Source organism: Enoplosus armatus, chromosome 16 (assembly GCF_043641665.1).
Source record: "Enoplosus armatus isolate fEnoArm2 chromosome 16, fEnoArm2.hap1, whole genome shotgun sequence".
Lineage (NCBI taxonomy): Eukaryota > Metazoa > Chordata > Actinopteri > Centrarchiformes > Enoplosidae > Enoplosus > Enoplosus armatus.
This window is the reverse complement of record NC_092195.1, coordinates 4,713,492-4,740,751: the sequence shown is the minus strand read 5'-3', so window position 1 is coordinate 4,740,751 and position 27,260 is coordinate 4,713,492. Positions and strand designations below refer to the sequence as shown.

The following is a 27,260-nucleotide window of genomic DNA, read 5'->3' as shown; positions in this document are numbered from 1 at the left end:
GGGCTTTACAGATTTGATAGCAACAGCACTCGTTGATTGATCGACTGATTAAATCAATCGACTGATTGAGGTTAGAGTCTTACGAACCAGATGGAGTCAAAGACATTCAGGCGAGCAGAGGGAGAGTATCCCCACTAGATCCTGTATAGCATACTTTATCCCCACACCCAAACACACCTGACCTGCAGGCTCAGCACAGTCCATCAAACAAGCACTCCTTGAAAAGGCTAAGAGAAGGCATGAAGCAAAGAAAAAGAGGCTTAGCTTAAAATGGGCGAGGTATCCTTTACATAATTCTCCCTCTAAGGAATTTAGGCTTTTTAATACCATCTTGGAATGCACTATATATTGATATATATATAGATATATACTGTATATTGCTGTTAATATAAGCAGGATTACTGTTGATAAATACAGTGGCCTCCTTACCATCAGAGGCACCTCAGCGAGCTTCAGCACCCTTCTCCCTTTGATTTTTGGGTGCCATAGGCCCCAAAGGCCCTACATGGGTGGAGGAGGAGACACTTAATCTTTTCCTATTTCATCGGATTAAAATTCAAATATGATGATCCAAACTCCGCCAAGCTTTGGTCACTCTTCGTCCACAGTCTCCCTTTTTGAATCCTCCTCTTTCGGATCCAGGACCTGAGGGGTGGGGCTGGGCAGGGCTGCAACCTCCGTAGTAGCCAAAGAGGAGGGGTCTGGTTGGTCAACGATCCTGAGGGATGTCTCTTCCTGTGGAGAAGTATGGATGTATGAGCGAAACATTTGGATTCACTCTCTGTATCCAGTTGATGAGATCCTCTCCTGGCTGGTATAAAGGGGGCCCTTCCTTGCCTGTATAGCAGCTTGGGTTCATCAGTCCTGATTGTCCCCACTAGCAGCTTTGCTTTTGGACACATCAGCCTGTTAAAGAAAAATTCTGGTTTATTCCAACCTGCCATATTTCCCATAAATGTAGTTATTGTGGCTCTATGGGTCGTGCAAACTTTGCGTTTGCCAGCTCCGTTTCAGAGATCAGCGGCCCTCTAAGGAAAGCTAATATGCAGTGTTTTAGTCATTCCACTTTGTATAACAGCAGCGTAAGTCAGCCTCACACATGTAAACAAACCAACGTGCGTGGATGAATATGCAGGGTGATTAAGTCCGTCTGGATTACAAGGGCTACTCTCTGTGTTTACTTTAAAAATCTGGCTTATTTGGAAAGCTGTAGGAGGTGTTGTGCATCTTCGTTTCCCCAAATCTCTACAAAGTAGAGAGTAGCAGTAGAGTAGTGCAAAGTTACCCATAGAGTCACAGTGGCCACATTTATACAGCAGGTGGAAATAAACTGGGATTTTCCTTTAAGGCTAGTGAGGCTGCGTGTGAGGCTTTACACACTGTGGTAATGTCCTCCCTGCCTGCTGTGACCAGCCAGCAGACGGCTCATGTTTCTGCTGCTGCCCTGGAGACTCCCTGTCTTTTCTCAATTTGTAGCCTGTGTAGCAAACTGGCTCCGTATGATCACCTAACTCTGACACAACACACAACACGTCACGATGCCAGTGACAACACGGACACCTTCAGCTGACTGTCGACAGAGACACACTGAAGAACACCTAGTGTTGTGGCAGCTAATAGACCTTTCTCGTGGCAGAAACCCCCGGCCTATCACACACAGGCATAACTGATAACATTCACAGGGCTGCATTCTATTTATGGGTACCAGGGCCCTGGTATTGTCCATGCTGTCCCACTGGCATGGCTTATTGGCACACCAAAATAGAACTGAGCCTCCATTGTTACACCTGTACTTCCTCATGTACATATTTGGACAAATTTGAAGGTCACCGTTTTTTTTTTTTGAGATACTACAGCTTCCTAGTGATTATAAGTGCTAAAACTACAATTATCACACCTAACGAGTGCTACAACAAGTTGTCTGTTTTTTTTTCTGTCTTCTAAAGCAGCTGGTTAAGCAGCACCGAGTCGACTTACTTGCTCTGAGAATCGATGATTCACCTGATCTGCAAACTCTTGCATCTCTCCCTCCTCTCCATTTGAGTGGCAGCTCGGACTTGGCACCTCAATTCCATGGCTTTCCAAAATAGCAGCTTCTAGTTGTGTCAGACAGGACAGCGGAGGTGAGAGACGGAAACACTGGAAATATAAAATGTACGTTTTCCACTAATGGAGGAAAAACATGGCCAAAAGCCTCCTCCTGCGATTCTACACGTTGTCCACAAAAAAAGACATGCATCTCCACCTTTTGGCGATTAGGTGAAGGAGTACTGCTCAGTACACTATTCAAAAAGCCCATGGGGTGTTACGGGTCACACAGCTTTTTTTCTAAGCTAATGAAAAGTTGAAGATACATGAACAGTGACAATGTGCAAGCTATCAGGTCCTCACCGATATTCGCTCTCCTCTTCATCTCCTTCCGACGGTTGGCAAACCAGTTGTACACCTTCAATGCCGTCACGCGCTCAAACTCGGATAGCTTACAGCCTGCGGGATGAAATGCACAACACCCGCATCTCAGTGGGACCGCACTGGTCATGAAGTTAATGTAAGTAACTTGAATCTCACAGAGACAAACCTGGTGCGGTTTTAAAGGGTCAAATAAACCAGTCACAAAGAGATGGTTTCCATACTTCAGTTGTAACATTTCCAGCAAATGAAACTCCTAAAAACGGATGCTAGTGAATCTTGTGTTTTGACTTCTGTATGTGAATTCATTTACACTTTAAATCTAATTTTTTGCACAATTTGAAACTTGTTTGATGTTTATAAAAAGTTTCAAGTTACATTAAATCAATAATAACTCTACTTAAAAAAGGGATATGCAAAAGTACTGTATGTACACAATTAGTTTCATCGAGGAGTAGCTCTGCTCAACAAAAATTATCACCCCGCTTAAGTGTTTACATCAAAATGAATGCAAAGCGTATTTATCATGTGTAAATTTATCTTCGTGTTAATTCATCTGTACTGACCATAGAATTCTGTGCTTGACAGAGAAACACATTTAAATGTATATACTGCATTTGTTTCAATGTGCTTCACACTAAATATGTGAAAGAAAATCTATTTTGTAATAAAATAGCATTCATTTACTAAAGAAAATGGTCTAAAGCGGTCAACCATTTACAATGATGTGAAGCAAAGAAAAAGTAGCAAATCTTCACATTTAAGAAGCTGGAAACAACAAATATTTAGTATTTTTTTTACTGTATCTGTGATTAATGAATGATCAGTTATTAAAATAGCCATTAATGAATTACCTGTCAATGGACTAATCTTTTCGGAACAAATTCAAATCAAGTACGCGGAATGCCATTTTGAACAGGAGGGGTGGCAGCTATTCAAACCAGCTTGGGCACAGTTTACAAACAGCCTCTTGGTACCTGGTTTCTGAATGACAGAGTTGCAGGCGTTGGCGATCTCCTCTCGCTTGGCTTCATCTGGGTACTGGTTCTCCACGAAGAAACTGTAAGAGGCAAACATCCACAGCATTGGAAACACTTAAATCATATTGCATCACAGGCTACACATTAATGAGGAGATGGCACCAGTCTGAGCGGTGCTAGTTACGCCCTCATTTTACACCTCATCAACTGTTAGTCTTTGTATTGAACCGGAGGAGAGGAAGGACAGTGTTTATACAGTGGAACAGCGTCAGCAGGTCCTCACTGTAAAGGAATAGATTAATGGATGCATTAAGTGGATTAATTTCTGCAATTCAAGCATTGCATGCTTAAATCCCTTCCTAGGCCTATAAATATGAAGATTCTCCGGTAAAAACTGAAATTTATATATCCAGGTAAAGATCAAAGTAACCATTTTTTCCCCTCCGTCCTCTCTCACTCATGTCTCGCTTCGTTACATCCCTCCGAGGCTGAAAAAGAATCATTATCTAGCATTACAAAACACACAGGGATCAATTTCTTCCAGCCCTCTCTTCCTCCGAGTTGCCCTATCCTGTCTCACACACACACACACACACACACACACACACACACACACACACACACACACTCCACACTCCACACTCCACATCATCTTCACCTCTGCTGTACCGTCCTTGGGTCTAAACTAGCTCATAAGGATCAGCACTGCAGTAGAATTGCGTAATCTGGGGGCACTGCTGGTGAGTGTTGTCAGAGGGCCTGTGTGGTCTTATTACTGAGAGTGCCCAGACTGCACCCTATACTTACAGCAACCATGTAATAGACAAATCAATTGTACACAGCGGGCAGGTCTGTGGAGGATTGCCTACTCCTCTTTCTCTGCATCTTTCTGAGTTACTGAGAGGACTGTCTGGGACAAATATGTTACAGAGAATCAGAGACATAATACACGGCATAATGAATGAGATGGTAATGCGCCGCACTAAAAGCAGGAAGTCACAGAAAGGACATTTCACCCTGGGAAGGTTGTTAATATTTACAGTTACCTCAAGTGATGCTGCATTCCTATCATATGTGAACATGTTCAACTCATCTGAAGCCCGCCAACACAGAGACGTTCCCTGCAGACCTCAGCTGCTCTTGATCAGCTTTTTTTTTTTTTATAGCTCAATGCAAAACACAAAGTCAGTGTAAGTGAGACATTGGAGTTTGCCTTTTACAGCAAACCAAACACTGAAACGTAAACGAAACAGTATCCATCTTGTCATGGCAATTCATTCACAAAACGAAAACGGTTCATCAACCGTTGAAGCATTTAAGCAATGTTTCAAGCAAAAAGGCCAAACATTCACGTGTTTAAATAGTCTAAAATTGTGAGGATTTGCGGCTTTTCTTTATTTTACGTGATTGTAAGCTGAATATCTCTGGGTTTCAGACCGTGGGTGGAAGAAAACAAATGATTTGTGTATTTGTATTTTCAGTACGTCGGCTACAGCGTTCAGTCCTCTCTGTGCTGCAGTTATTACAGACACGTCTGAGCTACCCCTCCACTCGCTCGTGGACTCGCCTCTTCTGTCGAGTCGTGACATCTAGGGCTTGTGGGAAATGTTTTTTGTTAAAGGCCGCTAAAAACATATATATTGAATAAGCAGCGATATTAGATGCAGGAGAAAAAGTACCGTCCTCATCTAAACATGAAGCGGGCCACGCGACATACTGAGCTTTTCCTACTTCGGGAACAGATCCAGGAAGTTCCGGTTTCACTTCTGCTCTCTATGTAGCACTAACACTCGCTCACCTCTCCATGATGGATTGGCACTCCTTCCTCCAGGTGAACCTGCTTCCTCTGCGCAGCCTCAGAGGCGCGCCCACCATCCCTGCTCTGTCGCCAGCCATGATCCCTGTCCTCCAGTCAGGCTCCTCCTTCACCAAAGACCGCATCGATAAGGTGGCCCCTGAAGGAGAGAGCACATGCAGCAAGTTAACTGTTGCGAGATTATGTAAACGAAGACAGTGATGGGTTTAGACTCCAGCTGCCTGTCGCACCAGCTGAACAACAGAGTCACACAGAAATACGGACATTAATAATAAAAACAAAAGACTGCAAAACAACTGAACATTAACCAGTTAGAAGCATCCACCTGCTGCCAGCAGCAATTCCTCTGTCCAGTGAATGCAGCATTAGATCACAGTTGCATCATTGTCTATTTAAAGTGACGGTCGCTGTGCGACACAATGCAAAGCGTTCATGTCTGTTTCATCCTAAATGTAAATGGTTGCAGTCACAGTAAATGTGCTCCTGGTGTAAATATCAGAGAAAATGTTCCCCTGGCTCTTCTAACATCGCCATGGTAACAGTTAATATGGACTAACTTACACCTGCCAGGGAGGTGGAAATTTTAAGATCCATCTTGACTCTACAGTGTAACTAACACTAATTTATTACCTGTTTCAGTCATACCGTGCAAAGCATGAAAGTGTGACGGAAAACCAGCAGGAACGGTATGATGGCCTACAGTGATTTATTATAGTATCACATTTATTTCATTACTTCCCAGCAGTAAGGCTAATTCCTAATGATGAGTTCATTTAAGATCATTTAGGTTTTTGCCACAGGAGTAGTGTTTGCTACAGGTGTGATGGTGCTGACTGAAACTCCACAGAAAAAAGGATTAAACAGCTTCCTGCACACACAATCTTACTTTTAGTTGATACGTGTATAACATCTGACGGCGCGCATCTGGATACAAAAACATTTTATACCACACATTGCTGCCTACAGCAGGCAAGAACACATTTTTTTTGCTTTTCTAAATTAAATGTAGAAAAGACTTTTAAAATCCCAAGTAGCTGTGGGGTAAATGGCGTGCTGGTCAGCTGATGTGCAGGCGTCTCCTGTGGCGAGCTGCTGAAGCCGGGAGGGGGGGGGGGGGGGGGGGCAGGGAGGGCGCGGTTACCTGGCTGGGCCTGGGCGGCTGCAGCAGCAGCAGTGTACCACGGCAGCAAGTGCATCAGCAGCTCTCTCTGCCTGCTCCACACTGGGTTGGGGTTGAGGTTGGTGTTGGGGTTGGGGAGGATGTTGGGGAGGCTGCCACTTGCCCCTGCTACCGTCCCGTCTCTGTCCCCTCCCCTGGCCCTGGGCATGGGACTCACGCTGTGCTGGCTTTCACTCCACCTCAGCCCTTCAGTCGGGACAAAACCAATGGTCAGGCAGGCCACAGCCAGGGATTCCATTATAAACACCAGTTTTGGCTAATGTGATTGGAAATTGAGAGTTAACTGACACACTCCTGTAGACATGCCTGGCAGTTTTCAGTCATAATAAATTTAAAAACAAATGACTGCTTTATAATGTATTCCAGTGCCAATTAAAAGTCAATTTGACTGACAACACTGCTACTTTTTAGACTCACGATGGGCAGGTCAATAGGAGCCTATATCAGAAGCAAAGCATTGTGGCCACTGAGAAGATTAGTTCTTGTTAGTATCACTGTTAATAACCTGTTTGTTAGCCATGTAGGAATGAAAACCAGCACCAGAGTACCTTCAGCATCAGGGCTGAGAACTACAGAGGGGCTAAGGCAAAGCTTGGGTGGGTAGGGGGGAAAAAAATAAAGGATCAAAATGAAGGGAGACAGCAAGGTCAGCACATGGTCCATCGACTGCTTTGTTTATTTCATATAACTGATAATGTAATGATGTGACACCAACCAATGAAAGCTCCGAGCGACTTTAGCGGTTACTCGTTTGGTATGGTGCAGCTGTTTAAAACCATACCAGTATCTGTATCCTAGGACATGGAGAGGTCAGCACCAACCCAAGCTGTTACTCTAGCCTGTACAGACAAACCGCACTCACCCACTAAAGTTTCATTTCCAAACCAGAAGCCTTAATATTATTGATTAGCATCTCCTGTGACAGGACTACCTTTATCATTTGTCTTTCCTCTGAAATTATAGATTTGTCTCGTGTCCTTCCCTGACCTCGCAGCCCTCGAGGACCGGCGCGGAGTTAGTGTGAGGAATTAGAGGTTTGTGAGTTTACCATGCAGGAGGATGGAGGTAAAGAGGAGAACAGATGGAGGGGGGGAGGGGGGGGTTTAGCAAGCGATGAGTCTCATTCACATAACACAAAAATTATTATCTCTTTTCTACAAGCCCTCCTTCGTACATTATCTTATCTATTATCTATTATCATTAACCTGACATTCATCCTTGAGTAGCTGATCTGCACTTTCTCATAATTAGTCTTCCTGTACCGAACATCCATCACCCCTGTAATGATCCTCTCCTCTGTAATAGGCAAATCCCACACTGTATCTGAAACATAGCCCCTGTGCTTCCGGTCTGACCCCTACAAACGTCAACCCCCCCCCGCGTCTCACCTGGGTTATTTCTCTCCAGCAGGTACCAGCGGTAGAAAGCTCTGCGCTTGGAGTCGCTCATCTCCAGGCCTTGCTGCAGCAACCACTGGGAGATGTAACTCTGGCTGATGCCTGTGTGCCGGAGGCAAGACGTGTTATCTTAACACATGAAAGACATTGATTCATTTCATGGTGCACCGGCAGCATCTGCACTGTTGAGATCGGCTGTGGGCCAGCTCTGAAATACTCCTGTTAGGCTAATGAAGCCACCCCAGTATCAATACTTTAATCAAAGACATGTGATTTGGTGCAACATTTTTTCGTGAGGAGGGGGCGGGAAAAAAGTGTACTGATGCTTAGAAGTGGAGCCTTGGCTGTGGAGGCCACAAGTAATAGGTAGGTTGCCTTACCAATACCAACTCACCTATTGACTACTGCATTACATTATTATAACAACCCATTTTAAAAAGTCCACAAACAGGCTTGAAAACATGTCTAACCTAGTTCACTAAATAAAAGGGTTGTTGTACTAAACATTGTACCATATGTTGCATAATGTGACATAGACATAGTGTTATAACTCAAATCATTTTAATTATTAATGTTATTCAAATCTGTCAGTTATTTTTTTGATTAATCAATTCATCTTTTAGGCGACAAAATGTATTAAAAAAAAAAACAAACAAACAAAAAACAAAAACGTTTCCAGAACCCAAGATGACATTTCGAAATTGCTTTTGTCCAAACACAGAGAATTTCAACTTCAAATGATATAAAAACAGAGAAAACATTTGAGGAGTGGGAGCAGCAGATGTTTGGATGTCAGAGCACTTTTGCATAAAGATGACTTCAACTACTGATAAGTCATCAAAATGGTTGGCTATGGTTCTGAATCGATTTGCACATTACAAAAAATGATTCTTGCACATTTGTCTTTTGGGCCCATTTTGAATTGAATAACTTGTAATGACTAATGACCAACTTCTGTTTCTCCAGACGAATCTAGACACGGCCAGTGTTGGTGCTCTGCAAATTACACTTTCATTTCATATGTGCAGAAGATTGTAACATGTTAATAAGGTCACATACTCCCACACACTTCTTTCCTGTTCGGTCAGATGGTGAACTTCATCACAGCCAGTTAGCTTGGCAGCCAGGTACGTTTCATATTGCAATTTACCATACGAAAAACACAAGTGAATGGATGGAGTACGATCCTGAAAATAGTTCCCCTTTTCTACTTATTCAATCAAGAATCAATCTTGTATCTTGTTTGAATTCAATCGTGACATGAAGAATCAAATTCAAATCAATCATGAGATTCTCAAAGATTTCAGCAGAATTCATAACTGCCCAATAGTGCCATGTATCCCTGCAGCTGTTTAATAAGCTGTAATAACTTTGTGTTCACAGGCAAAGCAGCAGAGTACCTGTAACTTGGCCTACGATTGCCTGAGAGATCCTGCGATTGTTGAGGAAAGTTTTGATCTCTTCTTTCACCAGGTTGCTGTCTCTCCTGTCAAAGCAACAGAAAACCCATCATGGCATTGGAACTATTACACGGTGGTTAAAACATCAGCCTTTGCTCTGACTAACCTTATTCACTGGTGCTCCTCTTTTTTCAGCCATCCCTAAACACCTGACCTGAATTAACTCGACTAAAATTCTGGAGAATAAGCCTGCACCTCTGGAGACAGTAGCTGTCATTATCTGATGTTATAATAGTCTCTCTTTGTCTCTACCATTCTTTTGGTCTTGCTTTCCAACTCGTCCTCACCCAGCTCCCTGATAACACTAAGCTCCACCATCCTATCTGGTCCCTGCTCACCTCATGTACTCCTCCACCTTCTCCTCCAGGTCCCACTCTTCCTCTCCCATCATGTCATAGCTGAATGACCGCTGAACTGCCACACTGGGAGGGTAGAGGGGCGGAGGCGAGGCCTCGTAGCTATTGCTGGGGGACAGAGCAGCGCCGTCCAGGCCGGAGGTCTGCGTGGTAGCAGAGGCTAGGGAGAGCGAGGAGGAGGAGGAGGATGAAGATGAGGACGGGGCCGGAGCGGCTGTGGTGGGGGTGTTGTTGGACGGGGCAGGGTGGGAGTCACAGTGCGACGGGCGGTGGTCCGGGTCGAGCCTCTCTAGGGACTCCAAAGCGTGGATGATCTGAGGTTTGGTCATGCCGGACAGACGGAGGCGCTGCAGGAGGTCGATCTGTTCGATGGTGTAGCGTGGCTCCCCCTCGCAGCACTCCATTCTGGCATCTGCATACACAAAGAGGGGGTGTACGTTTGATCCAAGTGAATTTGAGACTGGCATTTTGAATGAAATACAACACCAACTTTGTAAGTGAATATGAACCAACTGTAGCCCTATTAATACACCAAAGGTCTGCATGCTTGGGTTGATTTCTCACCAGATAAACTTCACAAAGTGTTACCAAGGCATATACTGCTATATTTATCTCTACTCAGTACCTTTGATAGACCTTAAATTTAGATAACATGTCACCAACTTTTTCAGAACCTGCAGACAAACTGATAAATGATGAAAGGATTATTAATAGATGAAAACCCCAAATAAAAAAGACTCACAAAGCTGAATTCAAACATTACACTTCCTTTGTTGGGGTTTATTTATCTTAACACTTTAAATGCAAATCAGACTAATTTATTTTAGTCATGTTAATGCCAAATAACTTTGAGTAAACAAAGTACTGTTTTATAAAACTGAACTTAGGGGGGGAAAAAACAGACTGCATTCTCCTCTGTAGAACCCTTGGGTCATTCAAAATTTTGGCACTCTTTCAAACACTTGGCACAGACACTTGGGGCTAACCTTGCTCCATTTGTCCAGGGTGGAATTAAAGTAAGATCACCCTGGCATACATAACCTAACATCAGGTCCACTCAGCCTAGTCATATCCATCAATCCATCTCGTCCCTGTCTATGCCTGCCTGTCCTGTGCAGGGTCGTAGGAAGCCTAGCCTTAACATTCTCCATCAATTGTACAGACTACAGTGTGAAGATCACATTAAACTCATTTAGACAATCTAGCAATTTGACATGACCTTGCTTGCTTAAAAAGACAGGCAGCTGGGACAACATAACTTTATGAGTTTTATAAATCTGTAGAACCCCCTCTCCAACTCGACATAGACTATGATTTATGATTTTACACATCAAGACTTGCAACAACATATACAGTGGAGAGCTACAACAAGCAGAGCCAACTATCTTCAAAAAGTTGATTTTGTTAAATGGGATGTATGCCGAATTAACCATAAAGACACGATGATTTTAAGATGCCTCAAGTATAATACTGTCACATATGTATCTTTGTTGATAAGCAGGACAACGTTAACTTGCCTGATTTTTTACAAAGAATTCGGCTTCAAGTGTTGTGTTTACAGGACAGACGGGCGCCTATCAGAGCGACAGTAAGTCAATTTCACCACACTACTGATCTGGGTCCTTTCTGTGCAAAACTAAAAGATTCAGAAGTAAGCAGCAAGCCAGCTTTGGCTTAAAAAGTAAGTTAAACCGTTTCCCGTCACTGAGGTAATCTTACCTGATGGAGGGGGCGACACAGACAGTCGCCCCGGGAGTGGTTCAGTGCGAGGGGTCGCAGCGGGGACACACCACTGTCGCATGGCTCAGCGGAGTTCAGCTCGGCTGGACCTCTACAGAGTCGGACAGGAGACTTGCTGCAGTGTGTTGCGGTTAAGCTGCATCTATTAGCATGCCGGCATACCTACAACAACAGATGACTCGCTAACAGGCTATGTTGGCTAAGCTAACACCATCAACTCTGGTTGGTTCCCCTGAGCACCAGCCTCCCATCGATAGCCACTTGCCTCCTTGCTGTGTTAAGTTAGCCAGTACGCAAACACAAAGCGGAAGTAATGCCATGTAACCTTCAAAATAAAACATGTTGTGGCATCGAAAAAGCTCATTTTGAAAGTTGTATGGTTTCTCTAATAATAATACAACAAAAACTAAAAATAACCTCTCGTTGCTTCAGATTATATTTTCCTAAGAGCAGATAAGACCAAGCTTCCCTTAAAACCATGTATCTACTGTAGTGTTTGGCTGGGATAGAAACTAACTTTTATATTAATCAACTAAATCAACAAATTGTGCTTTTATTTTGAAGGACATAGGAAACATTACTGTTGAGTCTGGCCAACTAGACACTACAGTCTGTCTCGTCTTGGCAAACAACTTATCTAAAACTTGCACCTTGGAGGTTACATTGACAGTATTTCAGATGGGCTGCCATATACGAAACCTTCACGGTCTTATGTGGCTGCAAGCAAACATTTGGTGTGTTAAGGTCGAGGGGCTGGGACATAGCCAGTTGCTAACAAGTTAGCTCGCTAGCTAGCTAAGTTAGCTGATAGCTAGCACCAGATTGTCCCACCGCGGAGCACCTCTCTCTTACCTCCCGTTGCTGTGGAGAGATAGCAGCAGCCGGCTGGACGGAGAGGGAAGATAGGGAAAACTGTAGAGAAAGTGGCGGTCCACCCAGCCCCACTATAGAAAGTAACTCCTCGGCCCGGAGCTGACGGTGAATTAACGAGCAGAGGGTGAACGGTGCAGGGTCATATTGTCTTTCAGCTATGCAGTGGGGAAATAGTGTACATGCAAATGTGGGGAGTCTCTCTCTCAATTTATGACCCCTCACCCGATACCACAGTCAAGCTAGCGAGAATTATAATTATGATTTCCGGTTATACTGTACGCACAGAAAATACCATAGCTAAATATAAACACCACATGACAGAGGGGGGGGGGGGGAGTCAAACGAAAGTAAAGGTTACATTCGATCACAATTTTTTGGAAATTGCAATACCAACCATGCTTACACATGTGTCTTGCTTACGCAGCGTTTTGGGGGACTCAGACAAACAGTTATCCTTTTATTTTGGTTGGCTAAAGAAAAGAAATTGTCACTAAAACTGTCTGCCTTGACGCAGCACCACCCAACACAAGTGCGTGTGTCTGCAGATACAAGCTGCCTTTCTCATCAGCAAGCATTTATAGAAGAAGTTACATGAAACAACAAAAGAATAAGCAACAACAAAATAGTAATTATAATGCTGACAATTGAATTAATAATAGTAATGATAATCAAGTCAAAAGTGTTTGTGATGTGCTCCCCATCAAATCCGAGCAATCTGCTTTTTGGACCTAACACCTCTGAAATCCCATAACCTACTTATAAACACTGCTAAGGATTTCACCTGATGAGACGCTGTGGGATTGCTCAGGATTTTCACTAAAACGCAGTGGACATGTCTTTTAATGGACTTGATCACACTTTTGTGTGGCTAGTAGGCCACATCACCACTGATGAAGCAAAATGAATGTAATATTCTTCCCATTAACCATCAAAATGATTTATATAGCTGCTGACTCCTAATGTTAAAGGATTGTTAGTACTGCTGAAACCACTAAGAATCAACATCTCCAGCACAATGATGCTTTTAGCCTTTTTTTCCCACAAAGCTCGGCAACGTTTCTTATATTTGGCTCTCGGGGCCCTGGAGGTTACCTTGGGCCTCCCACTCCCCAAGGCTGTTGACACAGAAGCTTCAGTTGCATCCTTGCTTTATTGTACCTCGTAGACAGCCTGTTTGCTGGAGAGAGGGAATATCAACTGCTGAGTAATCTAATATATCTAGATTTGATTGTCCAGCTTCACAGCTATGGTCTGTGGTCCAAACCCGAGGGGATATTTGAGTATGGCTGATGTGGTTGTATATATTTTCTTTCCAGATGTCATCCATTGTAGAGATGATGAGCCAGGCTGTGTCCAGTGCTGGACGATATATATAAAAAAGTTCATCATGGAGAACCAGCACTCTGAGGGTGCAAACTGGAGGTTGAAGGTATTGAAACACTGATCTTCTGTATCCCATCTGGATCTTTCTACGGGTGAGCTTCAGGGTGGTGGTAGGTGGATTTGTTCTTACTTTTGGACAGCGCCAGGCAAGCTGTTTCCCCCTGCTTCCAGTCTTTATGCTAAGCCAGTGGTCTTGACCCCCATCAGGGGTCGCCAAAGCTCCATGGGGGTTTGTGAAGCCCTCTTGATTTTAAAGGTGTAAGAATATTTATCTATGTAAAGTATAATATACATGCATTTACTTAATTTCTGTGAAGAAAACTACTTTAAGGGTTATTTTAGAAGTTTATATCTTTATTTATTTATTATAAAGCCAGGCTGCTTGGACTATTAAAACATACTGTATGTATGATAGTGAAATTAAAAGAGAATCATAATACGGACATAGAATAGTGTTCCTACAAATATAAGGAAAAATCGTCTGATACTTAGCAATATCCATAGGAAATAGTCTGTTCAGAATCTTATACAGATTTTACACAAACTTCCTGCAGGTATTACGTTCACTATTTAGGTTAATTGTGCAGTTAATTGTTGTGTGCTGTTGTTGTTTTTTACGCAATGAATATAATGGAAATGAAATATACATGAAGATATCTCTCTCCAGCCTGTTCAATCAAGGTGTTTGCTATCACCAACTCCACTAGCGACTGGAGCAGAGGAATGAGTCTATGTTTGCTCTGTTCAATATTCTTCCCTCCCCTTCCACCTGTGCCAAGAAGGCAGTAGTAATAAGTAGTATATTAAAGAGCCTTTGTGCCTGAAGTGCTCAGTTCAGTTTGTGTCCGAGTCGTCTGTATTTGAGCAGTCAGCAGAGTGCCTGCCACGTTTTTGGGGGTATTTGGGGCTCCGTTTTCTTCAAGGTCGTCCAACCCAACATCTGAAATAACACCATGAACTGGGCCTTCCTTGAGGGCCTCCTTAGTGGGGTGAACAAATACTCCACGGCTTTCGGTCGCATCTGGCTCGCCATCGTTTTCATCTTCAGGCTCATGGTCTTCCTGGTTGCCTGTGAGAAGGTCTGGGGTGACGAGCAAAAGAACTTTGACTGCAACACCCGGCAGCCTGGTTGTCAGAATGTCTGCTACGACCACTACTACCCCATCTCCTACACCCGACTCTGGGCCCTCCAGCTGATCTTTGTCACCTGCCCATCTCTTCTTGTGACGCTCCATGTGTCCTACCGAGAAGAACGAGAGCGCAAAAACCGGCTGAAGCACGGAGAAAACTGTACCCCTCTATATGATAACACGGGGAAGAAGCGAGGCGGTCTTTGGTGGACCTACTTCTTTAGCCTGCTGTTTAAAATAACGGTGGACGTTGTGTTTGTCTTCCTGCTGTTCTACATCTACGAGGCCACGTTCTTCCCACCGTTGGTGAAATGCAATGAAGAGCCATGTCCCAATGTGGTGGACTGCTACATTGCCAGGTAAGGGTACCTCCAAGGCTCTAAATTCTTAAAGATCCTGGAATTTCAATGGCTGAACTTGACCTCTGACCTCGACGTGTAAAGCTAATTTCTCTAAATCAATGAATCAATCAATTCATCTTACACTACCTGTCTCTTCTCTGACCATGTGTTCTTCAGGCCCACAGAGAAGAAAATATTCACCGTCTTCATGGTGGTAACCAGCTTTGTGTGCATCTTCCTCACTCTTTGCGAGATCCTCTACCTGTGTGGGAAGAGGTTCTGGGAGTGCTGCAGAGGAGGACCTCGCTCAGTGAGAGAAAACTCCTTCATGATGACCAGAACTCCTCTGACTGGGAAGGAGAACTCGGCGTACAAAGAGCCTGGCCTGGAGAAGGCCAAGATGGTCGACAACGGAGAAGCCAGCAAAGAGAGTTCAGCCCCAGTGTACAGTATAGCAGTCTCCTGAGAGACTCGTATCATGTTACTGAGTTTGACTTGTGAGACTAGAACAAGGTAAAAACTATATTAGGTAGCTTTTGCACTATTGGCCAGATTTGTCTGCAAAAGATTAGTGGTTTTAAAGAAAATGTTGTTCATAAAGGTCATGTCTTTATTTTTTTTAATATAAAAATTATGTAATGTTTTTGTCCCTTAATGTTATTGAGCTGACCATGTATGTATTTTTTTTTAAAGGCTTGTGATCTAAAATAACTGATATACACTAAAGGTGATTTACTGTACTTCGACTATTTATATGATTATTTGTTATGTGAGATTATTTCATCTGTATGGCCACAAAATAAAATTGCTTTACTTATTCTGAGTGCTGCAGTGTGTGTTTGTTTAACAAAAACTGGAATTAAAGGCAAATACTTCTGTATGAGCACACATAATGTCATGAATTTAAAGACATTACAAGACAAGATTACAATTTCTAAAATAAACAACCTTCCTGTGAAATTTGGTTGGCCACATATTTGTATGGACAACTATTAATATTAATATTACATATTAAACTGATTACCTGTGTATCATTCACATCATTTTTTTCAAACGAGAGCTCTGTAAAATGTGTTTTCAGCAAAGGCATCTTCACATGTTCAAAAATAACCACAACGTGACATACCAAAATGTCTTGGGTACAAAGTGATCTTCTCATGGTTACTGAAGGGAGTAGCATTATTGACAAAAGTTGATAAAAAAAAACCCCACATCCTGCTTTCCTTCAAAAGGCAGAGAGTAGATTTGTAAAGAGCAGTATCATAAAACTGAGTGTACTAATAAGGCAGTGACTGCAGCACATTCTTACCTGAGAAAACGAACAGGCAAGCCCTTGTTATATCTGATTTTGCGATATCGGAGCTCCATATCTCAGGTGTATTTCGTAGGTTCTTGCACAAACAAATGTTAGGTGGTGGCCCTGTTTAATCCTGATTAATCAAAGGCTACAAAGGGCATATGTCCACATCACAGTGGCTTAATGGAGCTAATACCAAGTTGTTCCATTAAGGAACGCGGTGATCACAGTAGACAAACACACCTAAATGGGGTGAACCAAAGTCTACGTGTTATTCATTATACCATATCATTTATTTCCACAAAGTCACACTCTGCAACCCTATTTCCTTGTTCGGTCAAACCACCGGTGTGTCTTTTCTTGGACTTTTTGCTGTATTCCCCCAATTTCATTAAGGGTACCCCATCACAATACAACTGCCACAGTAAAAGTGAGTTTAACAGGCCTTGTTCTTGGAGCTCTTGGCTCATCTTAGTGACAGTTCTAAGATAAATTGATGCTGACAAGGAGTAGTTGGAAGTTTACAGTTAAATTCTGGGTGGATGCCAGATGTGGCCACACCTCCAGATTATGACCGAGAGTTGTTTCTTGTACGTAGTCAATATCAGAGACCCACTGCAGGAGAGAGGTTTCCCAAAGCCTGCGGAAGGTATTCCCATAGTTCCCAGACAGGAGACACGATGGACTGAGTGGAAGACCTGTTTTCTTAGGGTAAGCTAAGACATTTTTGTCATGATTTTGGATATTTTCATGTTCATTTTAAGACTCTGCAAAGCAAAGGACACAAAATTTTAGGTCAGAACTCAGTGTGGAGACAGGATGAAAGAACATTTAACCAACTCTACCTTTGAGCTTCAGCTGGAATGTTTCTAAAAGTGTATAAGGCTGAAGCCAAGTTTTCCTCTGCACTGTGGAAGGTTTCATGTGTTGAACAAGTGTTTCATCAATTGTTAAAGGCAGTGAAAATGTGAGATTGTGAGAGGGACTTGGGGTTTCATAGCTCTCAAGAAACTGGTTTGATCAGAAAAGAGAACATCTATCTAAAATATGCAGTGAAATATTTGGAACAGATTACAGAATATTTCACTAACTCAAAGCTGATTTTATGTATATTTTTTTGTATTGCATATCTGACTTTGTCTCTTTGTTGTGTTCTATCTCCCCAGTTTATAAAGTTTTCCAACATTTAAAGACAGACTTCTAGGGACTCACAGGTCCTAAGAAGCCAATCAAAGCTAAACTCATGGATTGGAAGTTTCTCCAGGGTCTTCTCAGTGGAGTCAACAAGTACTCCACCGCCTTTGGACGTATCTGGCTTTCAGTGGTTTTCGTCTTCCGGGTGTTGGTCTTTGTGGTGGCCGCCGAGCGGGTCTGGAGCGACGACCAGGGACACTTCGACTGCAACACCCTCCAGCCGGGTTGCACCAACATATGCTACGATTACTACTTCCCCATCTCTCACATTCGCCTCTGGGCTCTCCAGCTCATCTTCGTCACCTGCCCCTCTTTCATGGTGGTGCTGCACGTGGCCTACAGGGAAGAGCGTGAACGCAAGTACCGAGTAAAGCACGGCGAGGACACTCGGCTGTACGACAATCCGGGCCAAAAGCATGGCGGTCTGTGGTGGACTTACCTCATGAGCCTCTTCATGAAGACCACCTTTGAGGTCACTTTTCTCTACTTGCTCCACTACATCTATGACAGCTTCAAGCTGCCCAGGAAGGTCCAATGTGATGTCAAGCCCTGTCCTAATTTGGTGGACTGCTACATATCCCGGCCCACTGAGAAGACCATTTTCACCTACTTCATGGTGGGGGCATCCGTCATATGTGTGGTGCTCAACATCTGTGAGATTTTCTATCTGATTGCTTTCCGGGTGGTTAATCTCAAACATCGAGGCAGCGTCCACACCAAGAAGGGTCCACTCTCACATGGACTATGATGGCTGCAAGTCATCTCTTACGTCATAGCTGGAGAGCCAGTGTTAGGAATCAACATTTCTTCATATGCCCCTAATTGATTTACTAGATTAGATAGAGATTCTTTTTCCCATTGAGGGTATTTTCCTTTAAAAAGTAATTTTATATCTAATTTATGTAATATAAATATATTGTATTTTGACATAAACAATCCTATGCTCAATAATGATATTACAATTATTTTTTCCAAGTGTAATAAATATTTCAGCACGAAAAGAAAGCTGAATGATTTTGGCTGCTGTACACCATGAAGCAATTGATCCTTATTAAAAGAAGAACACTGTTGTGACCATTTTAATAATTAAAATGACCAAAACTGAAATTATTTGTTTTTTGTATTCCCTGAAAAAGATTGTCAAAGCCCTGAAAACAAATGCACGTTGTGTGTGTGAAAGACCTGCTTTCTCCTACTTCACATTTCTCCACCTGGTGGCACTAAAGGCACACTACATTGCCCTCAGAAAACATGGCAATCCAGAGTTCACTTACTTTGTGAATATGTATTATTTCTACTGCTAAGACAATTCCGCATTTCTGCAATAGTCCTAGACTACAGCTTCTGTGGTACTCTTTAGTAACTTCCATCGGGTCATCAGACCTAAAAAAAAAAAAATATATATATATATAGCACAGTTGTCTGTCATGTTTTTCCAGGCTTTCATCCAGGTGTTGACACCGGAACTAGCATAACAGGTTAATGTCTTTATAACGCACCACATTTAGCAAAAATAACTTTTTAATGTAAAAAAAAAAAGAAAAACAAATCCTTTATGATTAAAGTCAGTTGACTGTAGTGTGGCCTACGCTAATGTATAAGGCATGTCCGTGTGTTGCTAACAGGTGCACCTGCAGCATTAAAGTTTCTGAGATTCAACCGACAACGGGTCATTAGCAGCTTGACTTTCAAAATAAAAGCATTCATTTATTCTCAAAGAAAAAAATAACTGTTGGAGTGGTATATAAGGAGCATTTTGGGAGATGAAAAAGTATCTCAAGTATTAATGAATAAACCACAGATAAATAGTATTGATAATGTTAACTCTGGTAATATTCTTTTAACAATTTGCTTAGTTCTTGCCATTTTCCTAACTTACCTAACTCACTGGCTGCACGCAATTGAGCGAGAAAATGTAGTTACTGGGCGTCTGAAACGCCACTCTAAAAACGTACATGTGCAGCATGTTCATCAAACTCAATACACTGTTGGTGATAAATTCCGAAGTAAGAAGAGGCTTTATTTTGAAAGAGTGGGGTCGAGGTGTCACTTTGCGTGCGCGTGGCTGACTGACAGTTTGGAGTCAGTTTGGAGAGGAGAGGAGAGGGGACACGCCGACGAGCCCACCGTCCGTCTGAACGAATGGTGGCCTGACAGAGATGGCCGGTCCAGGTAACGAATGCGCCTGAGAAGTTTCTTCAAATAAACTGGCGACATGTGTTTGTTCGAGACGTTCCGGCCGTTTGTCTTGGGTGTGGTAGTGGCGTGGCACAGCAGTCCGGAGGTGATGAACACGTTTCCGAGCAGATTGCAAACCGTTTCGACAACACCTGTACCAAAGCCGATGAGCGTTAGTCCTGCTATTTCACACGGGTTTAAATGTGTAAAACCGCAAGTTCAGATCTGCTTTGAAACCCGCATCTTTTGGCCCACGTGGTTCGGGCACCCGAGGGTGAACAGTGTGAGTGAGAAATCCCCCAAATATTCAGTCGTGAAATCGTCTCGTCATGTGAGGAGGATGGGAGCAGTGGCCAGGTTAAAATGGAGGTGTGTGTGTGTGTGTGTGTGTAACGTCGGGCACACACACACATACACAAGTAGAGGAGGTGTCAGTCAACTTCACTCCAGCTTTTTCAATTAATGTCAAATGTGTTTCCGCTCTTCTTTGTGTTCTTCAGTCAGCTCTGATCCACTTGTCCGGGACAGCTCCAGTCTGAACAGCCTGCACTGTAGTTATGTGTTTAGCAGCTAATCATTAATACGGGTGACCTCTCTGCAGTGGCTTTGACCCGGCTCCTGTCTCTCTGATCAATACAAAATGGATGATGTAACATTACCTGAAATCACTGCAACTCCTGTATTGTGATTCTTTATGTTTCACGGGCTCCTCTTCCTCCCCTCCCCTCCTCAGGATTGTGTTGCGCCAGCCTGGAGGAGCCCAAGACCCTGATGAAGATGGGTCTGAGCATGGTCCTCATTGGTCATGTTAACTTCCTGTTGGGAGCGCTGGTGCACGGCGTGGTGCTCAGACACATCAACCTCCACAAGCAGGCCCGGGCGATGGAGTACGCCATCTCCAACGTGTTCGCTCTCACCTCCGGCCTTGTAGTGAGTGCATCGACATACAAGGGTCGCACTGATCCTAAAGCAGTCCTGCACTATCAAGAAGGGGCTTTGGTGACATCTCTGGGAATATTATAGCTTGGCACCGTGTAAATAATTCCCCAAGAAAATAGGATTGATCATGAAGGGTTCTTTATTATCTTTATTATCGCTATGAAAGCCATTTTGTGTTAAAATAGCTCCACGTAGCCCCTTTAAAAATCATGCAGGAACTTTCCTAAACAAACCACCCTTGAAGAAACCACCTTTTTTCATGAACATAGGAAATACACTTAATGTAAATATGTCATTCCCATTTTGAAAATACAGAAAATAGTCGTTTTAATCATCACTGTCTGTCACGGGTTTATCTGATGATCTCAGATTGATTCCAATCAATACTGTCAATTAGATGTAAAGTTAAAGGGCCATTCTGGTATATGTTTTTTCTCTCCGGGCCTCGCTAAAACAACTCTCAAAACACACAAAGGTACTTAAACACATATTTGAAATGCTTGTAGCGATGGCACAGCTGCCGTGTTGAGAGAAGTCATCTTTTGACTCTTCCCCGTTTCGCTGGCTCGATTGTCCTGGCACTGGAGGAGGATCTGTGATGTCAAGCCTTATCATTTTTCATTTTGTGTTTGCAAATGTTCTTTAAATCTCATCTGTCCCGTCTCTGCAGGGAATTGTTGTTGGCATTCTGGCTATCGTCCTGTCTAAAAACAAGAAGAGTAAAGGCATGGTTAGTGTCACTTATGATTTTCTGATAAATTGTTACTCTTTTTTTTTTTTTTTCTTTTCCTTTTTTAAAAAACAGACAGGAGTGTACGTTCTGACAGTGCTGCTGTCAGTCCTTTCCCCTGATGTTTCCTCTCTTCTAGTCCTTTCATTGATCCTCCCACTTTGCCAGATATCAGATCTACCTGCACGGCACGTACACTTGCTTTCTCTTTGATATTTCTTGCACTTTATTCTCAGCTTTAGTCTCTTGTCTTTGTAGTCTAGAGGACATTAAAAACCCCCTTTGAGCACCTGCATGTGGCCTCAGGTGTCTGAATGCAGCTCTGCAGTGCTGGAATAGTTTCAGTTTCTTTCCTCTCCCCCTGCGGTCGTGCAGCACGGCTTCTCCTCTCTGTTTATTCAGTCAGCTGTCGGGCTGCTCAGACGGGACTGACGAGGCGGCGAGCTGAACAGAATGAGTAAGCCCAGGCAAACCTGCCCTGATGAGCCACCCCCTGTTTCCTTTGTTAGTGAGCTGGGCAAGGCAGCAGTTTCACTCCTCATCCGTCTTGTTATCTTGTTCAGTCACCCAGGCATCACATGTAATCTCAACACTCCCCTCATGTTAACAAACACAGTCCTTTTATCACACATGCAGACTACTGCAGCTTCTTATCTTCCAGACAAATTGCCACCGTTTTCTATTGTTCTTATCAAGTATTGACTAAACAACTCACTCATCCTCACAAAGCAGTTTTAAAGGTCTGGAGACTTTCTGTACTTGTCTCACCCTCTGTAAACTTTAAGGGATAGGATCACTGTTTTTCTACCCACTATATCATTTCTTATCGTATAGCTGATAGCTTTAGTTTCTATAAGGCTGACATTATTCTCTGTTTTTCTTATTATCGCCAAATCCCATTAAAGGACCAAAACCAACAAGGAGTTAGTCCATCTGTCACTCCTTTTTAAACATCTCTTACCAGCTGTGACGGCGTGTGGTAATTGTTTTCACCTTGTGAGTGTCTGCATGTGTCATCATGGCAAAATTTGGTCTTGGGCACACCTACAGTAGCAGGAACTACCACAGAAGTGGTTTTGAGTACTTTGCCAGGTGTTCCATTAAGTTGCGGAGCTCAAAAGAGACTGATTTAAAAAAAAAAAAAAAAAGCAGCAGTGGCAAAAATATCCTTATGTAGTACCTAGTATGGAATATGATCCAAAACACTGGATCCTACAGATTCTACAATAAAGCATTTTCGATAAGACCCTCCCCGTCTGCTAAATGCCCTTTCAAACTCCACACCTCGAGTTTGCAACACAGGCTTTTAGTTAAGACCTTTAAGTCTCAAACCCAAACCAAGATAACCCGGGTGACATCGTCACGGTTACTGTTTTCCCAGGCTGCGTCGTACTTCTCCTGATGAGAAACTGAGTAAACTGATCTTCACATGTCAAATCAGTGGAGTGCCCCTTTAAGCCTCCACTGGACTGTGTTGAAGCCCAGTGAGAAGCTGTGACAGAATACAGAGTTCCTCTAAACTAAAGCTACTGGATAAATTGTGTGACACAGAACTATAAATGCTGCCTTAAAAAGTTTGCTTTGTTTGTATTAATGTTTTTATTCTTGGCAGCCCTTTTATCTATTTACTCTTGCAGATGCTCCAGTTTCCCAGCTGGGTGCTTTAAAGCGCCAAGTTTTTGATTCCTGTTTTTTCCGTCTCTCCCTCTGTTCTCTCCGCAGATGTGGTCACTTTTCACGGCCGGTCTGGCTGCAGCTCTCATGGCAGCCGCTTCAGCCATCGGACTCTCCGTGTCTGTGGTGAGGGCCGTCATTCACGGCGGGCGGAGCCTCCTGACTCACTGCCGCTTCCCCGATGCCATTGGCTACTCCAGCATCACCAACGAGTGTCCTTTTGACCCCACGCGTATCTATGTGAGTGTATTGGTGTGCGCGGCAGACGGCTGAGATCGAGGCGTGACCTGTGACCTTTTCTGCAGCAGCTTTACTTTGAACAGCTGACCACCGTCACTGTGGCATGAACACAACAGAGCGGTTTGGCACACCATGGTGGCTGTGTCCCTTCTGTGTCTGTGTCTGTGTGTGAGGAGGGAGTGTGAGGCTGGGTGTCTTGCCTTTTCTGTCACTCACTCAGTCACATTGTGCAGCCGGTGGGGCTGATGGCAGAAGTGCTGACCCGACCCTGTCGGTCCACTTCAGGCTCTGTCCTGTTACAGTGTGCTACAGACGGACTGTCAGGCCTGCTCAGCCTCACCGCTGCAGCCACGCATCAGCACGACTTTGGCGTTTTAGCGCGGCTTCTAGTCTACGATTTGACAGTTAAGTGACCTTTTGTCTTAAGCTGGATTTATACTCGATGCGAGGGGTTAATGGCTGTCCCGCTGTAGACACACACAGGTTAGCGCTCGGTGTCGGATTTCACCCATTAACAGCACAAACACAGCATTAGACAGATGAGCAACCGCTGGCAGCTATTGTTTACGTTCTGTCATTCACTTTGTGGTACAGAGCGACGATGGGAGGGTTTGACTCTCACTGGAAGCAGAGACAGTCAAATACACAGATAAATAGGTAGCACTTTACTTTAAGCCTCCATGTTTAGCATTTTAAAGAAGTATACAAACCTTTTAATAAGTGGTTTATAATGCACTGTAATGTAGTTGTTAGCAGATTTAAGTGTCCTCCCGTGGGCAATCATCAATGGAGGCTGCTGTATAAACAGATAATAATGGATGACAATATAGTAAAAGACAGTTGTAATATGTATATAGAATATGTATTCACAGGAGAAGTTATACTTGTTGACAAATACTGTACATTAATTAACGCTTACAATGTTATTGTAGCTGCTTACAACTACTTTATATTAATCATTTATTAAATATTTGTGCTTATAAATGCTAAATAGGGGGACTTGCAGTTACCGATAAAAATTTCATGTATATCACTCGACTAACCACATAGTCCTCAAGCAAACTTTATTATTTGAATTATGAGCGTGTAACTAGAGCGACTTGTCTCGTTGGCTTTAGCTTGTGTGCAGGCAATAGCAATTAAAAGCTGTTCAAATTCTAAAGTAAGTAGCTGATATTAAAGGATGAGTCCTTTTAGTTTATTACTACCCGGGCCTTTGTTCTGTAGTTTTGGCAACCATCAATAATAACAACACTCTGTACACTGAGTTAATTCCTGAGATCTGGAAACACTGCTGCATTGCTAAAAAGATGTAAAAATGGGCAGGACAAGCAGTCAGACAAGTTTTAAACAGAGCCCCAGGTTAGCCAAACTTATTTGGAAGAGAAAATGAAGGTGAACAGTAAAATTTACGGCCGAACAGTGCAGTTTTCCTGAAATGAGGGATTATTGGTATCATTTTGGGTGTGCTCTCTTTTTGGTTTTACCTCCCAATAAAGTTTAAGAATGAAAGATGGAAGTCATAATGAACCAAATGTATCCTCAAACTAAGTTCTGAATCAGAGTCAGCACAGAGGTAACTAACTTTGTTGTAGTCCACTGAGACTGCCGACCATGTTGTGCCTATTAGCTAGGGACCTCCAATATGGCTGCCGGAGGGTGCGTTACATCACCTGTAAGTGTGTTTTGGATTTCTGCTTCAGATATTCATAGTTGCTTAGAGGCAGTAATGATAGTTATGCAAGGTTTTGTTATTTTTTTTTGTTTTTTTGTGCTTCCTGCATATTTCATCATGAATTCCAAAGAAAGCTCCAAACTTTGAAGTATAAACTTTCCTGCTCTTTGTGGTCGAATTCCCTCTGTGCACTTTTACTTTGATACATTCTGCTCTGCATATTTCATTCACAACGCTGACTCTCCTGTGCAAACCGCAACTGTTTTTGCAGCGCTCCACAGCCGTCTGAGGAGAATAAGGCTCTGTATCCCATCATTACTCACACTGTAGCCCTGATTATGTGAGGCTGCTCTTGCCTCAGATTGTGTTCTTCATGGTCCAGCTGGTGGTTACCACTAACTCCACTCCTCCATCCCTCCCCAGAGTACCACTCTGATCCTTTGGGTGCCTCTGATTTTGACTTGCCTCATCCAGATGGTGTTTTCCGCCCGGTGCTTTGCGGTCTGCGTTTCATTTCTGGGTCTGCAGTGCTGCCCTAACAGGAAGAGGACCAGAGACTACGGCAGAGCGGTGAGATTTCGACTCACAATGCTGTACATTGTGCTGCTTTATAAACGGAATCCTTTAGATGGTGCATAAGTTTTCAATAGAGCAATGTTTTAGTCTTGAAATAATTTCTGTCTTTGTGTAGATCAATGTGGTGAGGCCGATGGAGGAAGGTGCGCCCTCTCACTATACTGAGCCTCCAAGACACTACAATGAACCTCCAACACACTATACTGAACCTCCAAGAAGCTACCACGAACCTCCAAGAAGCTACCACGAACCTCCAAGACGGACCACCGAACATCCAAGACAGCAGCGCCGACCTCCTCACCCTCCACAGCATCTTCCCCGTCAGCATCGGAGTCTTCCTCCCTCGGAGAGGCAGCCTCTTCGCCAGCCGCACAGGGAAAGGTCAGACAGGGAGCGGCAAGAAACGAGGGTTGGCAGCCAGCAAAGGGCACCGGAGCAGCATCAACTGCTGGCGAGGGGCGCGCTGGAAAGGTCCAGCTTCTGGATTTAGCATGTGTTTGACATGCCAGAGCGTGTTGGAGACCAAGTGCTGTGAGGGTATATACTGTAGTTCTAGCTACAACACTGGGATTCAAACATCATGTAGTCAGTACTTCAAAACTATGAACTCAGAGCTGGAGACGTTTTATTTAGCAGTGCAGTGCCTGAGCTCAAACCCGATGTATGAATTTTTTCATACTGTTTGCACAGTATACAGGATCCTGGTTATGTGAGTGTGTCTGTTTGTCAAATTATTTCTATCAGGATAGACAGATGAGGCAAATCCTCCAAAGTGAGGACGTGGTGCCAAGCCTCGCTTGTGCAAGGGCTTTCATTCAGAGCTGAAATAATAGTTCGACATGTTGGGAAATGCACTTGGTGTTAGATGAGAAGATCGATACCACTCTTGCACCTGTGCGTTCGGTACGGAGCTGTAGTGAGGACATGAGTAGCTTAACTAGGCATAAAGACTTGAAGCAGGGGGAAACTGCTAGCTAGCTCTCTCTCCGAAGTGATAAAAACACCTAGCAACAACTCTAAAGCTCATTCATTAACATGTTGTATCTTGTTTACTGAAGCCACAATTTAAACTTACAACCACAACATGTCATTTTTGGGTGAATGGTGTTCCTTTAAACTTTGGCCAGGCTAGCTATTTTCCCGTCTTTATGCTAGGCTAAGCTAATCATGTGCTGGCTCTAGCTTCACATTTAAGAGAAGAGATAAGAGTGCTATTGCTAACTCTTGACAAGAAAACGAATAAGTGTATTCCTCATAATGTTGAACTGTTCCTCATAATGTTTGGTTTTACACATATAGTGGAGGCAGACACTGTAGAGATAGGTAAGGGTCCTCACAAGTGAAGCAATACAGTGTACAGAGTGTGTGTGTGTGGGTGTGCCTTCAGCCTTCTACCTGTTGTTGCAGAGGAGTGAATATCTGGTGTGTGTTGCATGTTTGAGTAATTGACAATCAAGTGTGTGTGTGCATTTTTTTTTTTCTGCAGTTAGGTCAAGAGAAACTAGTACTGTTAAACTAGTTTTTGTATTTATTGCCTAAGTAAATAAAGTTTTTATTCATAATTATGCAGCCATTCAGTGTGTTTTGTATCTGAACTCTGTAACCTGAAAATATTTCATTTTAGTATGTGGTAATGTCAGCAGCTAGTGACCCAACAGGTATGACTGGTTGCACTCAGACACGACTGTAGGC

At 43.3% G+C, this 27,260-nt stretch overlaps 4 protein-coding genes across 4 annotated transcripts; 3 read left to right on the top strand and 1 right to left on the bottom strand.

Annotated features, from left to right (window-relative positions):
• Positions 1–473: 473 nt before the first annotated feature.
• LOC139299485 (homeobox-containing protein 1) lies at positions 474–11,399 on the bottom strand. Its single transcript, XM_070922394.1, is given in 12 exon segments — positions 474–735; positions 1,978–2,096; positions 2,392–2,487; positions 3,387–3,469; positions 5,188–5,344; positions 6,347–6,571; positions 7,317–7,328; positions 7,331–7,381; positions 7,774–7,884; positions 9,183–9,268; positions 9,581–10,010; positions 11,318–11,399. Coding segments are annotated over 12 exon segments (1,596 nt in total). The 3' UTR covers positions 474–591.
• Positions 11,400–14,547: 3,148 nt separating this feature from the next.
• Positions 14,548–15,531, top strand: LOC139299486 (gap junction beta-4 protein-like). The gene is made up of 2 exons (XM_070922395.1): positions 14,548–15,083; positions 15,243–15,531. Exons 1-2 carry the CDS (start codon positions 14,548–14,550, stop codon positions 15,529–15,531), a joined length of 825 nt encoding a protein of 274 aa, XP_070778496.1.
• Positions 15,532–17,605: 2,074 nt separating this feature from the next.
• LOC139298645 (gap junction beta-3 protein-like) lies at positions 17,606–18,304 on the top strand. The gene has a single exon (XM_070921344.1). The coding sequence runs from the start codon at positions 17,606–17,608 to the stop codon at positions 18,302–18,304; it is 699 nt and encodes a 232-aa protein (XP_070777445.1).
• Positions 18,305–19,771: 1,467 nt separating this feature from the next.
• On the top strand, positions 19,772–27,124 carry LOC139299214 (uncharacterized). The gene is made up of 7 exons (XM_070922117.1): positions 19,772–19,840; positions 19,958–20,017; positions 20,446–20,664; positions 21,344–21,403; positions 23,126–23,317; positions 25,416–25,562; positions 25,684–27,124. Exons 1-7 carry the CDS (start codon positions 19,772–19,774, stop codon positions 26,056–26,058), a joined length of 1,122 nt encoding a protein of 373 aa, XP_070778218.1. The 3' UTR covers positions 26,059–27,124.
• The last annotated feature ends 136 nt before the right edge of the window (positions 27,125–27,260 follow it).

Bases quoted from the DNA above. Each gene is read 5' to 3' on its own strand.
- LOC139299214 (XM_070922117.1), top strand. From the start codon at position 19,772: ATGTGTTTGTTCGAGACGTTCCGGCCGTTTGTCTTGGGTGTGGTAGTG. The intron at 19,841-19,957 runs GTGATGAACACG...CCGCAAGTTCAG, and splicing joins CGTGGCACAGCAGTCCGGAG to ATCTGCTTTGAAACCCGCAT. The intron at 20,018-20,445 runs GTGAGTGAGAAA...TCACGGGCTCCT, and splicing joins GGCACCCGAGGGTGAACAGT to CTTCCTCCCCTCCCCTCCTC.
- LOC139299486 (XM_070922395.1), top strand. From the start codon at position 14,548: ATGAACTGGGCCTTCCTTGAGGGCCTCCTTAGTGGGGTGAACAAATAC. The intron at 15,084-15,242 runs GTAAGGGTACCT...TGTGTTCTTCAG, and splicing joins GTGGACTGCTACATTGCCAG to GCCCACAGAGAAGAAAATAT.
- LOC139298645 (XM_070921344.1), top strand. From the start codon at position 17,606: ATGGATTGGAAGTTTCTCCAGGGTCTTCTCAGTGGAGTCAACAAGTAC.